The sequence below is a fragment of the Orcinus orca genome, chromosome 19, assembly GCF_937001465.1.
Source record: "Orcinus orca chromosome 19, mOrcOrc1.1, whole genome shotgun sequence".
Taxonomy (NCBI): domain Eukaryota; kingdom Metazoa; phylum Chordata; class Mammalia; order Artiodactyla; family Delphinidae; genus Orcinus; species Orcinus orca.
In genome coordinates this window covers 12,395,480-12,413,234 of record NC_064577.1, presented here as the reverse complement: position 1 = coordinate 12,413,234, position 17,755 = coordinate 12,395,480, and the positions used below count along the sequence as shown (strand labels likewise).

Genomic DNA, 17,755 nt, shown 5'->3' with positions numbered 1-17,755 from the left:
ATGCTTACTCTCCCTGCTTAGAAACGCTTTCTTCACTTGCCTTCTAGGACACCACACTCTTCTTATATTCCTTCCACTTCGTTAACAATTCATTCACAGATGCCTTTGCTAGTTCGTCATCTCCTGGATCTCTAAATGTTGAGGTGTTTCCAAGGCTCAATTTTCTAGCCTCTTCTCTTCTCTATCTGTATTCATTCCCTTGATGATCTCCAGGCTCATGGTTTAAAATATGAACCTACATTACATTAACGCATCCCCAATTTTCATTTCTAGCTCCAAAACTCTTCCCTGCATTACAGATGCATATATCCTATTGCCCACTTATTGTTTCTACTTGGATATCTAATAAGGAATCACAAACTTAAAATGTCCCAACCAAACTTCTGGTCATCTCCCCCAAAACTGCTTCACCTGTAGTCTTTCCATCTCAGTAAATGGAAATTCCATTTCTTCAGTTAGCCAGACCAGAAACCTTAGAATCATCTCTGATTCATCTCCCTTTCTCTCACACACACACAGTCCACATCAAATCAGTCAACAATTTCTTATTTAAAATAGGTAAAAAATTTGACTCTTTGTTACTACACTTCAATACTACACCTTGGTCCATGCCACCCTCATCTCTCACCCAGATTATTGCAATAGCCCCTAAATTATTTCCTTGCTTCCACTCTTGTTCCTTGTTCCCTTACAGTCTACTCTGAACACACTGGGCAAAGTGATCCTTTTAAAACATAAATCAGATTCTGTCGTTCCTCTCTTTAAAATCTCTCAGTAGGGTATAAATATGAATTCATGGTTTTAATGTGTATAGTTAAGGAAGGAAATGTAATATAAGGAAATGTATGCACATACACAATGTATACATTCACCTATATTTCCTAGCTCTGTCTGCTGAGGGAGCCTAAAAGGAATGACACACAAGTAGTGATAAACACACCAAGTGCTCAGATCTTGGTTACTAAATACCATTTTCTACTAAAATGAACCAGCACTCCTTGGAGAAAAGGGTGTCTCTAGGGCTGCAGCTGGGGAATTACAAAATGATCTTAGAACATTTTGTTTCACCAGAAAGTAAAGAAGTGCTCAGAAATATTGGGTGTATATCAAAAAGACACAGCAGCTAGGGGCTGTGGCTAAAGGGGCTTCCACTGGCTAAATCTTGGACAATCTGAGCATTAAAATAAATAATGCACTGAATCAAGTAAGAATCCAAAGTTCATATCAGTATAAATAAATAAATGGGGGCTTCCCTGGTGGCGCAGTGATTGAGAGTCCGCCTACCGATGCAGGCTACACGGGTTCGTACTCCGGTCCGGGAGGATCCCACATGCGCGGAGCGGCGGGGCCCGTGAGCCATGGCCACTGAGCCTGCGCGTCCGGAGCCTGTGCTCCGCAACGGGAGAGGCCACAACAGTGAGAGGCCCGCGTACCGCAAATAAATAAATAAATAAATAAATGGGACCTAGTCAAACCTACAAGCTTTTGCACAGCAAAGGAAGCCATAAACAAAAAGACAACCTGCGGACTGGGAGAAAATATTTGCAAATGATGTGACTGACAAGGGCTTAAGTTCCAAAATATACAAACAACTCATACAATTCAACAACAACAACAACAACAACAAAACCAATCGAAAAATGGGCAGAAGACCTAAATAGACATACAGATGGCCAACAGGCACATGAAAAAATGCGCATCATCGCTAATTACTAGAGAAATGCAAGTCAAAACTACAATGAGGTACCACCTCACACCGGTCAGAATGCCCATCATTAAAAAGTCTGCAAATAATCAATGCTGGAGAGGGTGTGGAGAAAAGGGAACCCTCTTACACTGTTGGTGGGAGTGTAAATTGGTGCAGCCACTATGGAAAACAGTATGGAGGTTCCTCAAGAAACTAAAAATAGAGTTGCCATATGATCTAGCAATCCCACTCCTGGCATATACCAGGAGTATATCCCACTCCATAGGCATGCACCCCTATGTTCACAGCAGCACTATTTACAATAGCCAAGACATGGAAACAATCTAAATGTCCATCGACAGATGAATGGATAAAGAAGATGTGTGTATACACAATGGAATATTACTCAGCCATCAAAAACAATGAAATAATGCCATTTGCAGCAACATAGATGGACCTAGAGACTATCATACTAAGTGAAGTAAGTCAAAAAGAGAAAGACAAATACCATATGACATTACTTATATGTGGACCCTAAAATACAACACAAATGAACATATCTATGAAACAGAAACAGACTCACAGACATAGAGAACAGATTTGTGGTTGCCAAGGGGGAGGAGAGGTGGGGAGGGAAGGATTGGGAGTTTGGGATTAGTAGATGCAAACTATTATATATAGGATGCTAAACAACAAGGTCCTACTGTATAGCACAGGGAACTATATTCAGTATCCTGTGATAAACCATAATGGAAAAGAATATGAAAAAGAATACACATAAGTGAGTCACTTTGCTGTACAGCAGAAGTTAACACAACATTGTAAATCAACTATACTTCCATAATTTTTTTTTAATTCCAGGATATATATAAAAAAACTGAAGATCAAGAATCTTCCAGATTAAATGAAACTGAACAGACAGAACAACTAAATGCAGTGTGGGATCCTGGATGGAATCCTGGATTGGGAAAAAAGGGCTATAAAGGACATAATTGAAACATTTGAGGAAATTTAAGTATGGACTGGCATTAAATAATACTATCATATTAATTTTAATATTCTGATGTTGACAGTTGTACTACTATGTACTATTATTACTACAAATGTCCTCATTCTCAGAAAACACACTGAGTAACCTGGGCAAAAGGGCCTGACATTTTCAATTTACCCCCAAATGATTCAGAAAACAAATATTTTATATCTATATTATATTTGGAGAGAAATGATAAAGCAAACGGAGCAAACGCGAACAATTAACAGAGAAAAGAGTACACAGGAGTTCCTTGTACTTTCTTCCTTTTTTTTTTAATTGAAGAATAGTTGATGTATAATCCTTGTACTTTTTTGTAACTTTTCTGAAAATTTGAAATTATATAAAAATTAAAAGTTCCAAAAACAAACAAAACAAAAAAGCTAGGGGGAAAAAAGTCCCCCAATGGCTTCACATTACACTCAGAGGTGACAGAGTCCTTGCGATGGCCTAGAAGGTTCTACATAATCAGCCTACTGCTTTGTCGCTCTGATCTCACCTGCTACGTCCACTCCAGACAACCCCACTCCGCCCCCTGCTGCTCTGTTCCCTTGACAAGCCTGGCAGGTTGTCCTACTAGCCAGCCTGTCCCTCTGTCTGGAGTGCTTTTACCCCAGGTCGCCCTGTTTGTGCCCTCACCTCTGTAAATTTCACCTTCTCAGTGAGTCCTTCCCTAATCTTACTGTCTAAAGTCACAATTCCCACTCTCCACTCTTCCTTGCCTCACTTTTCTCCATAGCACTTATCACCAACTGACAAATGATAAATTCTGTACGATGTGCATTTGACTGTTCCCCCCACAAGGACGTATGTGCCGTAAGGCAGGGATTATTGTCTGTTTTGTTTGGGGCTCTATAGAGGTCTTCTATCCTGATTCTTCCCTTGGCCCAGGGGCCTGGGCCTCCTACTTCCCCACCCCCAACCCCCAGGTCCCAACTCTCCAGGAACTCCCCCCTACCAGGACCCAGGGGGTCCCAGGAAGCCAGCCTTCTCTTTGAAGAACAAAGAGGGAGGAGCTGAGCCTCGGAACCCAGGCCTGGGGAGACGTCACAGCGGGGGAGGCAAAGCAGCGACACTAGGCCAGCTGTGCTGTCTCAGTTCCTTCCCCGCCTCCCGCCTCCCTAGGGCCCCAGCGCGTGTGGGACACGAGCTCCCCTCCCCCAAGCCCTTACGCTGCCCCGTATTGAGAGGGCGGCCAGGAACAGGCCAGAGGCCCAGACACCCATACACACACCATGTACACAGCCAACCACAAGGGACACGTACACAGGCCTGCGCTGACACGGAGGCGTGCCATCCACAGAGGCCCCCAACCCATAGCCTTAGAAACCCTGGGAATGGGTGTGGAGGATGCCCTCACAGCCACATCTACACAGGAGCGATGGCTGCAGAAAATCCCCCAACCAGGCCAACTGGTCTCAGGTTTGGGGAGCCTGAAGTGTATATAATTGTTTTGGGGGGTGAGAGCTTTTTAAGAAAATAATATAAAACTAGGTACAGGGGCTTCCCTGGTGGCGCAGTGGTTGAGAGTCCGCCTGCCAATGCAGGGGACACGGGTTCGTGCCCCGGTCCGGGAGGATCCCACATGCCGCGGAGCGGCTGGGCCCGTGAGCCATGGCCGCTGAGCCTGCGCGTCCGGAGCCTGTGCTCCGCAACAGGAGAGGCCACAACAGTGAGAGGCCCGCGTACCGCAAAAAAAAAGAAACAAAAAAACACTAGGTACAAAAAGTAATATTTACAGTGTAAAGCAATTATGCTCCAATAAAGATAAAATATTTGCAGTGAAACAAGAGATCATAACCTACAAACTGAAAAGGCTGGCAAATGACACAAAGGTTACAAAGTCCGGAAAAATACCTTATTGGTATCAGTTAATTGCCTGCATAGCCCTGTAATACTCTCCACAGACTGGCTACTGACTTTGTATATTTCAAATCTCATTTTTCCTCATTTTTCCTCTACCACCCATGTACTTATAGTGACAAGAGCACTGGATGCATTCACATCACATGGGCCCTTGGGCTTTGCACCTTCACTGCACGACGCCTAGTGAGTGGGCACAGGTGACAGGAGTTTCCCTGGAAGCCATTCCCACACCAGGATGACTGGGCTAGCTTAACTATGTGTGGAAGTGACTGGGAACCACATTAACTGCATTACCATTAACATACCCTCGAATGCCCACAGCGACTCCAACACCGGGGGCGGGGGGGAAAGGGTGACAGAGGGGAAGCTGGAGTGAAAACAGACAGTGGGCTTTACCATTTGCAGTTAAAGTGTCTTATTTTGGCAAGTTTTACAGAAGCATATGGCCATGTGAGCACATTGCTGGGACCCTCCCAGGGGCCTGAGTGAGGGGTCCTGAATTGTACATTTCATCAGCTTCATGGTGCATTCACCTCTGAAATTGTCATTTTTGATTCCACATCTCAGATGGACTCTCAACCTGCCTAGAAATCCTATTCTATCATAGAAGGTTTGTTTTCCTACTCCCCAAAATGAACATTTCACACCTTCTTTCTCCTCAAAGGACCTGTAGCTCTCTCTCCTCCAGCAATAAGCTTGATTCATTCTTTCTTTAAAAATTCTCTTTTATTGAAGTATAGTTGACTTACAGTGTTGTGCTACTTTCTATGTCTATTTCTAAGTGATTCAGTCACACACACACACACACACACACACACACACACACATATATACATTCTTTTTCATATTCTTTTCCATTATGGTTTATCACAGGATTAATTCATTCTTTGGGAAAACAGGAACCACTGGAGGGAAACTGCCTCATCCTTCCCACACTCTAAGTGACCCACACCCCCTGTCTTCCCCATCTCCCTGGGGGTGAGGACTCTTCCCTACTACCTGAGACCCATTTCTCCACCTGGTAGCGAAGTCTACCCACCCACCCACCCACCCTTAGTTACTCCCACCAGCATCAAACACACTCTAGCAACCCTCATCACTTTCTTCTGCTCCGGCTGCCAACAATGTTCCTCCCCATTCACAGCAAAGCTTGACAGAGTTGTGTCTATAGCCACCCTCTGCATGCCTTCACATCCCATTCTCACCTCGACCCACTCAAGTGGGACCGCACAGAGTCACTCTCCCCCCAGGTCATCTGTGATCTCTAAGAGCTAAACCGGGTGGTTGCTTAGCTCCCTTCTTACTTGACCTCCCAGCAGCTTAGCTAGAACTGACGGCTCCCTCCTTCACACACTCTCTTTTCTTGGTCTCCAGGTCACTTGGCTTTTTTGCTACTTCTCTAACCCTACATCCCTTTGACAAGTCTTCCTCCTCAACCTGACCTCGAAGCGTTGGGGTGCTCCACGCTCCTTCTCTTCTCTCTCCACACTCTCTCCCTAGGCACTCCAGTCTCATGGCATTAAAAGCCATCTATCTTCCAATGGCTCCTCCATGTTTACCCTCCAGCTCTGACCCCCAAACTCATGAACAGAGATGAGTACAGTGCCCAGCGTTTTTACATAATTGGCAAATGCTAGGTCTTTTAGAGCATTTATAGATTCTCCTGCTGGGCAGACACCTGGAATGGCCTATCACACAATATTTCAAAGGGGCTTAATTTAAGCCTGCTTCTGTGAGCAGGGCAACTGGCAAGGCCTTATCCCAAGTTAAATTAGTCTCTCGACATATATTAATGATGTTCCTTTTTAGTGTATGATTTCTTTTCTTTTTTTTTTCCCTTCTGTTGATAGAAAGGGATACTGAAGTTCTTGGCCGTCCCCGAGTAGGCTTCAGGGCTAGTGCCAGGGTTTTTCCAGATTGATGTTCACAAACAGATCCAGAGAGCTGACAGCATCATAGGGCTCTAGGTGGATGACGTACTCAGAGCAGCTCTGTGCTGGATTTACTATCATGGTCTTCTGCAAACACCGTTGGTTATTTTCTTTAAATAAACCCACAGAGGTTTATTTATTGGTCTGCATCAATTGTGATGTTATATAAAGTGGCCACTGGATTGTTTTGCTTAGTAGGTGTAAACTTCACACAGAAGTAGAGAGTTTGAGGTTTATCTCAGCATTCTTGCTGAGCAAAGTGATTTTTTTCTGGTGTGAAGGAAGCATTAGCAATACTCTGTGACCAGAGGGGAACGACCTGTCCAAAGACACCAATGGACACATCGGTGATGGAATCCCCATTTAAATCTCCATGGCCATCCAGGGATCTCCCAAAGTACTGAAGATGGCTCCTAAAGGCTCCCACAGATCCCAAGATTTTCTGGGAATACCTCATGCAAACACTGCCCTCACGACCATGGCAGATGTACACAGCTCCTGAGTTCTGATTTTCCAAAAGTGAACCAATGATCACGTCATGAAAGCCATCCACGCTGACATCTGAAAGAGCTGCGATTGCTGAACCAAACCGAGCATTTTCAACACCCTTGGGGCCTTCCAGAGATTGGTGCCAATTCAAAACGCCCTTTGTGGTAGAGAACAGCTAGACTCTTCCCTCCTCTTTCTTTAGGTCATCTGTGTATGTTGGTGCAGTAATGTGTCTTTATCCACATCGACTGAACTCCGCACACTACCAACTTAGGAGCCAATCTGGTTACCCCCGTGAGACTGAATAACTGCGACACTGTCATTCTCATTAACACTGTACAGTACTATCCGGTCAGTACTATTTGTCCGAGGGGCACCAGCAACGAAGTGGACACTTTTTCCAATAGAAATTGAAGCCACAAAGTAACCTAACTATGAGCGCCATCTGTAGGCTTAAAGCCTGTTCTGATGGGACTGACGTCAAGCTGTCGTGGTGAAAAAACTTCAGGGTGAGGTCTATCAGAAGGTTAATCAGCTCATTTCCCACTGTCGATTTTACCCGGGACTCCTGTGGGGAAATTGGAATTGGGTACCTCAAGTCCAAGGGAGTCCCTGGGCCTCTTCATTCATCAGAGTGTTCCTTTCTTTCTGCCATGCGAGAGGCTGTCTTCTTTTATCGTTTCTTCTTCTGTTTTAACCTAGGGCAATCTGTTTTCCAACGTTCTTCCTCCTGACAGTAAGCACGTTGTTCCTTCCCCAGTGGGGGCTTACTTCTTCTCAGGTTACTCGCCTTCTGGGAATCCAACGCCACTATGCCAAAAGAAGTGGCATTTCCTTCTGCATCTTCTTTCTTCTGTTGTTGCTTTTAAAGTGTTCAACAGGGAACGACATCTACCAGCTGAGAAGGGTTCAATCAAGCACCATCTCACCTTTGCAGCTCTCTCCTGATATCTGAGGCACTTCGCCCCCCGAAACGTCAACTTTACCATTCTAATATTTTCAGGGGCCTCGGGGTCTCCACTAGTATGATGTTTGTAGGCCTGATAAATCCTTTCTAAAAATTCCGAGAGTTCTTCATTTGTTTTGCTGAATTTCTTGAATTTTGTTCAAACCCTTTTGCTTTGGTTCCCATTTTCAAAGCCCTGCCAAGGTGCACGAAGAAGCAGTGCTCTAATAAGGGCCTTCTTCCCTCGCTGGGGTCCCAACTGGGTTCAGCTGTGGGGGCTGCCAAGTGGGCTTCAGGTGTAAAGGATCCTCCTTGTGAAGTAGGGTTGAAATCTTTCCAATTAAACAAGCCTGAGAAGCCCCGCCAGCCGGCATTCAGGCCCCCTAAGAGATAACCGCATAAGGGAAATCGCCTCGCCCCAGGAGTACCCTCTGGCCCGAACTGGGCGCCCAGTTGGGTCTTATGTGACAATACCAGACCAAGTCCCTGTGCCCCAGAAACTAACAAACACAGGATTTTCTAATGGATCCCTATGAGGAGGGGAAGTCCTGAGCCCCAGTGTCAGGAAGTGGGGCTGGATAGGAGTGCAAGGTGGTGGAAGGAGTGGATATATTGGCATAATGGTCAGAGCAGCTAAGACAGCTTGCTTGGCTGGAGGAGTTAAGGTTTGCAGCAACATATTCTCGCTCTCATTCCCTTCCTTTTTTCATTTTCCCTGATGTAATAGCACAAATGCTTACACATAAAGGATTTCATTATTCTTCCCTGCTTTCTCACAGAATAGCCACCATAAAATCATAAATGCAATTGATCACTTCTAACCGTCAAAAGGATGCCTTTTTGCTTTGGCATCAACCAACCAGGCTGAATTCTGGGATGGGGCTTTTGGTGATTTTAGGAACCAAGTGGAACCCTTCTCTTCTCTCTGGGAAAGTCCCACAGACTTCTTTTTTTTTTTCCTGTTGTTCCTTTCCTCCATTTGACATCAGTAAAAGTTCTAACTATCGCAAAATTGATTTGGTTGTAAATGGAGAAACAGTACCAAACAAAATGAAATGAAAAACCCAAGGGACAACAGAAAATCCTAAATAAATCCTCAAGTTTGGTCTTGGGATTTTACATATACCAACGACACAGGAGACCACAAATGACATAATTAACACAGCAAGGGTAGCAGTACATGGTGCACAGGGTCCCAAGATAACCGTGCCTAAACCCCTTCTGGAGATCCGAACAGGTACTGTGGCCACACATTGTTTCAATAAAATATATTCGTCCCACTCATGGGTTCTTGGCTGTAATCCGATCATTTATCAAAACGTGCCTCAGAGGACTTTCTTTAGGGATAGTTGAAACATTTCCCCATTTTTAAATTCAGAAATGCAAGACAAACAAAACACAAATGGCACACACAAAGGCTAGCATCCAAAGAAACAAACGAACCGGTTCACAAATTAGGTAAAAGTTCAACAACTCTTTCCTCTCTCCAACAAGGCACCCCCACTCAAATACAAATTGGCTTATTCCAGACAAAACCCCCCAAATATAGAGGAAATAAAGTTTCCCGCTGTACACACCGGAGTGACTTACCCTACAGTGTAGAGCCCATTAGCTCCCAAACGTGGATTCCTTGCTCTGCCTGCCAAGTGCTGGGGCAGTCGGTGCTGCTTCGGGGAATTTTGAAGGGCAGATCCTCAGGAGGAGTGGTCCTGGCAGCTGCTAGGGCCTTACCCGAGAATTCCTCAACCAGGGTCAGCTGGCCACGAGCAGCGAGGCTTGCTCACCAAGTCGAAGCCCCTACTGCTCACTGCCACAAGCCGATAAATCAAGAGATGAGTTGTTGGGGGCAAGGAATAGCTACTTTACTTGGAAAGCCGGCTGACCAAGAAGATGGTGGACTTCTGTCCCAAAGAACCATCTTGCCTGAGTTAGAGTTCAGCTTCTTTTACACCAAAAGGGGAGGGAGTAAAGTCAAACATTTCTTGGTTCTGGTCAACCTCCAGAAGGGATGTGTCAATTTCTTCCTTCCTGCACAGGTGGGCCTGGTCAGGATGTTTCCTGTGAGCTAATAAAGGTATTTTATCTTAATGCTCATTACCTGGGAGGCAGGGTTCCCAGAGACAGGCCATTATGTGTAATTTAAGATTATAGGCAACATCCCTTTAGTGATTAAGTTGTAACAGAACACAAAGGTTCTTCCCTATTACGTGATCACCCAGAGTAAAGTAGCCCTTCACTCTCAAGTCATTGCCACGACCGGTTGTCCCCGGCCCCACCCTCATAACCATCTTAGATTATTTTCTGCTTTCTTACTTATTTTCTGTCTCCTCCCCGCCCCCACCATAATGTAAATGTAAGGAGAGCCCAGGTCCAAGGCACCCTCAATGCCTAACAACACTTGGTGCACAAGAGGCCCTCCATAAATAGCGGCTTCGTGACTGAGCACAGAGGCTGTGCACACCGACATACAGATGCCCAGACAGTTGTAGAGTTTCCTTCTGGGGGCCACTGTCACGCCTTAGAGTTGAGAAGAGAGCATGCCCAGTCACTGACACAATCCAGAGACGAAAAAGAAAGACCCCAAGCCTATCCCAGATGAAACAGGAAGATGAAGCCCAGATGGAGCTGGAAGAGACAGGAGACAGGATCCAGAGGCAGAAACCCAGACCCGGGGCGAGCTCCGGAGAGAGGGACCGAGAGGGACCAGACTCAGCGAACTAGAGAGGCGGGCCCGCGGCAGCCCGGGCAGCAGCCGGAGACTGTGCCCGGAGGAGAGGCGCGAGCGCGGGGGAAGACAGCGGAAAACCAGCGCCCGAGCCCGGGAGCCCGGGAGCCCGGGAGCCCGGGCCACCCCGCCCCCGCTCACAAGTGGCCGCGGCAGCTGTCTGGAGCCCGGCCGCCCGCCGGCCCGACGCGTGCGGGATCAAAGCGGCCGGGAAGGGGCGGGCGGGGAGTGGCAGGAACCTGGAGGTGTGAGCGAGCTTCCCAGGGGATGGCCGGAGCGTGGGAGCACAGAGGGCCGGCAGGGGACAGAGTCCTGGAGACACGATCCCAGAGATCGAGACGCAGACGCGGAAAGGGATGCAGAGGCCGGAGAGACCCGGAGCCAGAGATACAGAGACCACAGAAGACCCAGAGAGACCCAGCGTAGCCGTTGTGAAGATACCTGGAAAGAATGTGAAAGAGACAGAGACGCCGATAGAAGGCGGGACAAAAAGGCCGTGACCGTGGACTTAGAGAGAAAGAAGGCGGGCTCCAGAGAACAGAAACAGAGAGCGAGGAAGAGAAAAGGAAAGAACAGCAACTGGGCCTTAGAGCTCAAGGGGCGGAGGACCTCGCCCCTCCCCCGCGGAGGGCTGAGAGGACCCCCGGGGCAGGGATCCCAGCGCCGGGTCCTTTCTCAGGGTCACGCCTGCGGAGGTGCGGGCAGGGGGCGGAGGGAGGGGTGTGGACAGCCGGAACCCCAGGCTGGGAGGATGGGAGTGTGAGGACGTTCGAAATCAGGGGCTGGATCCGGCGCCTCAAACTCTGCTACAGAGTAAAAAATCTAAGTATTAATATTAATATTTGGTAGAAATCTTAAAGATGCCTTTCAGATACATCAGAAAAGACATCTTTGGAGAAAGGACGAAAAGTCAGACGATGCATTGGCCGGGAATCGAACCCGGGCCTCCCGCGTGGCAGGCGAGAATTCTACCACTGAACCACCAATGCAAGTGAAAGCTGAACTTCGGTAGATCCAACTCAGTTTGTAAGGAGTCGAGGCGACTACGGCCAGGGAGGCTTTATGGCCAGTAAGGCTTTATAGCCAGGGTCTTCGCAGAGAAACGGTCCCAATAGTTGACATGGGTGGAGCGCCAGGCCATCCTTCCTCCCGCCTGGATCCGGTCACCCGGCCATAAAGTCGCCCCATATGGCCAGGGGCGGCCCCACACCCGGGTGCGAACTGCCGCCGGGGGCCCCGAGCCTCGCGTGCAGGTGAGAAAAACTCAGCCCAGCCCAGGTTCCCAAGGAGGGGGGCAGCGGGGGGTTCTGGGGCCACACATCTGCGCTCCCATTTGGCTCAGGTAGGGGGAGGTGGGATGTGCTGGGTTCCCTGATTCCAAATGGGAGCGCCCTCCCCAAGGTCTGTGTTCCCCTGGCTCGGACTTTGGCAAGGCAGGCTCCGTGAAAAAAACCAAGCTGTGGACGGGCGCTGGGAGGGCTCGCAGGAGCCCCATCCGTCTCTGACTCCGTAGCTATCTTCTGACTCAGTCTGCAACGCCACCGTGTCATTCTGTGTCCTTGTCCCTGGCATTCTTGCTGTCCCGTTAAATCTCTGATTTTATCTTCTCAGGCACTTTGTCTTGAAGTCTTCAAGTCTCACGCATCATTCTGCAGAGTGGCATACTCTTGGTTTGAGGTGGGTGTTGATCCCTTTTTTGTTCCCTTTCTTATCTTTTTAAGAAAACTGCCTTCTCCTTGTCCCCCCCATAATCACAAGAGGTCCCCAGGAGCAAGCAACACGAGCTCACTTGTATCAGGTGTCCTGGCAGCCGCACCCCCGAATCTCCTATAATTAGTTTTGAATCAAATACTTCTAAGTGGAAAGATCTCTCCACCCGTGCTTCAAAGCCTTGCTTCCTCTTCCATGAGGCTTCCCCCACCCCAGTCCAGCCGTCCCTCACGATGACCCTTTCCCAGAGCATCTAATTCACTGTGCTTCTAAAATAGCTACTTGACAACACATAAGCGTTTTCTACTGAAACTTGCAGGAATAAACTGGGCCTCCAGTCCATATCTCAGTACGAACAGTCCCAGCCTAGACCAGTGCCCAGTGGGCACAATGAACACGCAGATATTGGGGAACTGAATATGATTGACTTAGATTGAACAGAGCTTCTCTTCCACCTGCAAAGTCCCAGTTGAATAAACGGATCCAGCCAGCACACTCAGGTGGCTCATTATCTCAAGTAGGAGGTGAATTTTGGGTAAAGATGTATAGGATCCAGCCTAGGGGCTGAGGGATGCTAACTTTTCGATTTCAGGGTTAGTGGGGAGTACAGTGAGCTCCCAAGAAAGCTGAAATAGTGAACGGGGGGGAACTCTGAACTCCACTCCTGAGTTCTGTCCCCAAACTACTCAAACTCTCTCTTCTCCTAATCACCTCCTCCCTTCAGCTGGGTCCCGCCTCATTATACAGCCTTATGGTCCTTAAACAGCCGGTGCTGCTCTGGCCTCTCATTTCCCACACTCCCAGGCCAGTTCCACTCATACCCCTCCCCCTTGTGCTCCTCCCTTTTCCGGGAGCCTCGTGCCCAGGGTAGAGTCGGGCAGGAGCCAGGTGCCGAAGGGGCGGGTCCGGGTCTTTACCACCCCCTACTCGGGAGCCTGCGGGATATAAGGCTCAGGGAGAGCGGGGACTCGGTCCATACAAGGGTCCGGAGGAGCAATGGTCACCCGGGATCGAGCCGAGAATAGGGACGGCCCCAAGGTGAGAGGCCGGAGGGGAGGAAGCAGAGGTCCCTGGGCTGGTCAGGGGACAGGGTCCCTGAGACCCAAAGTCAGAGAAGAGGCTGGAGATGCAGGGCTGGAAGGGGGAGAGGTGCGCGGGGGACCCGAGGAGCCAGGAGCTGGGGAGGAAGCTGCGAAGTATGGAGAAGGGGTTAGCGTCAGAGCTGGCACTGGGTGGGCGGCAGAAGCAGAGGTCTGGGGCGTAGGTAATGGCAGTTGACACCTTGCGGCCTGGCGGGCTTGGGCGGGGGTCAGAGTCCGAGTAAAATAAGCAGGAGGAGCACAGAGCTAAGGGAGGAGAGTGGAAACAAAAAGCTGAGAGGATAGGCCCTTGCTCCATGCGGGCTGTGAGCCGGAGCTGGGCCAATGCAGCCTTGTAAGAGAAGGTCTGGAGGGCATTGGTTCCAGAGGCCCGAGCCCAGGTGGAAGATCTTAGAACCAACGGAGAAGGGTGACCGCACAGGCGGGTTAGTGGGAGAAGAGGGGGCGCGGTCGCTCTGGGTATCTCCCTTTCTACACTCAGGGCCACCAACTCAGCCCGCCGCCTTGCGGCCCACGTGTCTGGGCGCAAAGAGGGCCCCCAAAGTTCTCCACTGAGACAGAGAAAGACTGCACGAGACGGAGACGTAGAGAGAAAAGAGGAGGAGGAGAGACACAGAGAGGGGAGGAGGGAGGACAAGAATGAGAGAGGAGAATGCAGAAGACCCGGGAGAGGAGGCGAGCTACAGAAATTGACCCTAGGGGCGTTGGGAGGGAGGGAGAGGGGGAGCGGAGAGGGATCGAATGGGTCTGGCCTTAGGTTCTCTGGCGTCTTGGGGAAGGGGTGGAGGCCGGACTATCCCAGCGGCGGGATTCCGACGCCTGCGCGGCCGCGCTGAGTCTCGGTCGGGTCGGCCCGCTCTCCCTTTCCTGCTGGTCGCAGATGCTGAAGCCGCTTGTGGAGAAGCGGCGCCGGGACCGCATCAACCGCAGCCTGGAAGAACTGAGGCTGCTGCTGCTGGAGCGGACCCGAGACCAGGTCAGTTCTTCCGCCATCATCGGACTCCCAAGCATTCCGTCCTCCTGTCTCAGGGCTTCCCACTTGGGTGGGGACATATGCTGCTTTGGCGACCCTGGCCCCAAGGCATCCTGACCCTTCGAATCCCATCCCAGACCCCCTCTCGCTCTCAGAACGCGATCTTCATCGCCACCCCTCGGGTCTGTAAGTTTCACACCCGGCTCTGTAAATTTCATTCCCGGGGGTCAGTCAGTTTCAACCTTCGGGTCTGTAAATTCTCCCTCCTCCTCCCCCACATTCCCCGAGATAGCCAGCAGGGTGGTTAATTTCATTCCCCGGGTTTTCTGTTCAAATCCGCTCCTCACACTGTGGGTTGGTTTCATCTCCTCGGGTTGGACAGTTTCGTCTCAGGGTGGGCCAGGACCATTCTTGGTCATCTCCACTCCACATTCGGTAGCGCGCTCTGTGGTCCGCGCACAAACGCGATCCAGGGGCACCCCCAGCTCCCGCATCCCCCCTCCCTTCTTCCCCCTGCCACTTTCCCCCTCTCTCCCCACCCCTTTCTGTCTCTGCGCCCTCCCCTCCCATCTGTAGAACCTCCGGAACCCGAAGCTGGAGAAAGCAGAGATACTGGAGTTCGCCGTGGGCTACTTGAGGGAGCGAAGCCGGGTGGAGCCCCCGGGTACAGCGCGGGGGTGGGGCAGCGGAGGGAGGGAGGGGAGAATTCACTGGGGCCCGGGCCGGGGTAGATGGGGCGGACCCTGTGGTGGACGGTGGGCTTGGGGTGTGGCATGCTCCGCTCCGAGGCGAGGTTAATAGTAACACCCGCGCGTGTCTGTCTCTGTGTCTCCCTCATTTTCTCCCTCTGTCGGTCCATCTGGCTTCCTGACTCTGTCTGTGCGCCTGTCCGGCCTCGGTATCTCTGCGCCCCTTCCCTTCCCCACCCCCTTCTGGGACCCCTGCCCTGCCCTCCCGTCCTCCCGCCGGCCGTACCCGCTGCCGCGGCTTCAGGTGTTCCCCGGTCCCCAGCCCAGGACGCCGAGGCGCTCGCCAGCTGCTACTTGTCCGGCTTCCGCGAGTGCCTGCTTCGCCTGGCGGCCTTCGCGCACGACGCCAGCCCGGCCGCCCGAGCCCAGCTCTTCTCCGCGCTGCAAGGTTACCTGCGCCCCAAGCCGCCCCGGCCGGAACCGGTAGATCCGAGGCCCCAAGCGCCGCGCCCACCGCTGGACCCCGCCGCCCCAGCGCCCGGCCCCGCGCTGCACCAGCGCCCCCCAGTGCACAAGGGCCTCCCTAGCCCGCGCTGCGCATGGTCCCCGTCCCCCTGCTCCCCCCGAGCCAGGGATTCCGGCGCGCCGGCCCCCCTCACCGGACTGCTGCCGCCGCCGCCGCCGCCGCCGCCGCCGCCGCCGCCGCCGCCGCCGCCGCCTCACAGACAAGACGGGGCGCCCAAGGCCCCGCCGCCCCCGCCGCCCGCTTTCTGGAGACCTTGGCCCTGAGCTTTGGGGGGGTGGGGGTGGGGACGGGGGCTGGGGGGTTGGGGTAGAGACTCCAGCCCGAGCGCAGCAGAGGGACCCGGGCGTTGGGGTGAGGAGGTGTTGGGGAGGGCGGCGGGGCGCGCGGTCGCAGCGCGCGGGTGAGATGTGGTCTATATTAGAGTATCTATATAAATATATATTTCCCTGGTTCCTGTCCCTTCTCCCTGCCCCCTTTGCGTCTAGGATTGTACCCTCTCTGCCCCCGGCCCAGCCCCAGTCCCTTCCCCAGTCCCTAGTGCATGGAATAAAGTGGTTATTAAATCCCCGTGTGTCCCCGAGCCAGGGGCCTGCCTTTATCTCGGCGTCCACGCCCACTTTCCCTCCCCTTCTGTCTCCCGCCCCCCTCCCCCCCAGTCCTGCTCTCCTTGGCCCAAGACCCGGGGCAGACAGGTAAGTAAAGAAGAGCAGAGCGGAGGCTGAGGTTGGAACTGAAACCAGATGGAAAACAGTGAGATAGGATGGGGGAGAAGGGATGGGAGCCTTTAAGAAAAAGCCGGATAAAGAGGAAAGGGAAAAAAAATAAAATAAAATCGACTCTGGTGGGATTCGAACCCACAACCTTTGAATCGCTCTTTCGTCACTAGAAGTCCAATGCGCTATCCATTGCGCCACAGAGCCACCTGGCGGGCGGCGGCGTCTGACGGCTTACGGGTACTAGAATGGGAAAGGGGCGGGGGGAGGGGGAGGGTTGTGAGGGAATTGGGCGGGGCGTGTGACAGAAGCGCGTGGTTTGGACCTCAGAGGCTTGCCTGGAAGAGGTAGCGTGCGCAAAGCACGTGAGCCAGGTGGGAGTGCGGGAGCATAAGGGTGGAAGAAACTGGGAGACAGCGCAACTGAATATGAGCGAGCGAGCGAATACAGAGCTCCAGCTGCCCGCTTGGGGGATGCTTCCAGTCCAGGCGCATCCCACTCCCAGATGTGGCCCCACCCATAAGAATAAACTTGTTTTGTTGGAAATTTTCTGTGTGTCTCTGTTTCTTCTGGTCTCTCTGCCTTCCCATCTGCTGCTCCGCTCTCCGAAGGAATCTCGATAGTTCCCAAAGAAGACCAGCCAATTTAGCAGAACTATTTGTAGCTCCACTCCTCCTTTCTAGTCTCTTAGGAAGACTGCGGGGAAAGGTTTCCCCCACGCAGGTAGCGTGGCCGAGCGGTCTAAGGCGCTGGATTTAGGCTCCAGTCTCTTCGGAGGCGTGGGTTCGAATCCCACCGCTGCCAGACCAGAGTTTTTCTCGAGGCTTAAGCACTCTTTAATTCATAAAGTAAATTACTTACTTTTATGAGAACTCCTGGTAGCGGTCTCACCAACGTGTATTCCAGACAGAACTTAGGTCTGCCTCCCAGCCCCAAACCAATACATAATGGAAACTGCCAAAGAAACCTCAGACCTTCATAATCGATCTCCACTTCAACATGTCGTCAAATAACATTCCTATCAAAATTAGTGCAACTTGCTATATATTTAAGTGACTTACTGTATGTTCTCCTGACGGTGTGCTACAGGCTCGAATTACCTAGCCTGAAAAGCTCAGAAGGTAAGACCCTAGTTTAATTTTCTTTCCAGATCCTTTCAGAACATAAGAGAATATCATACATGAAGCTAATGAATAATATAATAGAACATTGGTATTGAGTGAAAAGGAAAAAGGAAAGGTTCCACCGAGATTTGAACTCGGATCGCTGGATTCAGAGTCCAGAGTGCTAACCATTACACCATGGAACCCATTCCCTAAGAAAAGCTTCTGACAGTATATATATTATTGTACTTCCTATTCTGTGCCTTT

The 17,755-nt window shown here is 50.8% G+C and overlaps 1 protein-coding gene and 4 non-coding genes across 5 annotated transcripts; 2 read left to right on the top strand and 3 right to left on the bottom strand.

Annotated features, from left to right (window-relative positions):
- Window positions 1-11,592: 11,592 nt before the first annotated feature.
- Window positions 11,593-11,663, bottom strand: TRNAG-GCC (transfer RNA glycine (anticodon GCC)). The gene has a single exon. It is a non-coding gene; the product is annotated as a tRNA-Gly (tRNA).
- A 2,311-nt stretch (window positions 11,664-13,974) lies between these two features.
- HES7 (hes family bHLH transcription factor 7) lies at window positions 13,975-15,938 on the top strand. Its single transcript, XM_049701660.1, has 3 exons — window positions 13,975-14,460; window positions 15,034-15,121; window positions 15,451-15,938. The coding sequence occupies exons 1-3, from the start codon at window positions 14,365-14,367 to the stop codon at window positions 15,933-15,935; spliced, it is 669 nt and encodes a 222-aa protein (XP_049557617.1). The 5' UTR covers window positions 13,975-14,364; the 3' UTR covers window positions 15,936-15,938.
- Window positions 15,939-16,505: 567 nt separating this feature from the next.
- On the bottom strand, window positions 16,506-16,592 carry TRNAR-UCU (transfer RNA arginine (anticodon UCU)). The gene is given in 2 exon segments: window positions 16,506-16,541; window positions 16,556-16,592. It is a non-coding gene; the product is annotated as a tRNA-Arg (tRNA).
- Window positions 16,593-17,107: 515 nt separating this feature from the next.
- TRNAL-UAG (transfer RNA leucine (anticodon UAG)) lies at window positions 17,108-17,189 on the top strand. The gene has a single exon. It is a non-coding gene; the product is annotated as a tRNA-Leu (tRNA).
- Window positions 17,190-17,622: 433 nt separating this feature from the next.
- On the bottom strand, window positions 17,623-17,694 carry TRNAQ-CUG (transfer RNA glutamine (anticodon CUG)). Its single transcript has one exon. It is a non-coding gene; the product is annotated as a tRNA-Gln (tRNA).
- Between the last annotated feature and the right edge of the window lie 61 nt (window positions 17,695-17,755).

Coding starts and splice junctions, on each gene's coding strand:
- HES7 (XM_049701660.1), top strand. CDS start 14,365: ATGCTGAAGCCGCTTGTGGAGAAGCGGCGCCGGGACCGCATCAACCGC. Junction 14,461..15,033: donor TGGAGCGGACCCGAGACCAG/GTCAGTTCTTCC, acceptor TCCCATCTGTAG/AACCTCCGGAACCCGAAGCT. Junction 15,122..15,450: donor AAGCCGGGTGGAGCCCCCGG/GTACAGCGCGGG, acceptor CCGCGGCTTCAG/GTGTTCCCCGGTCCCCAGCC.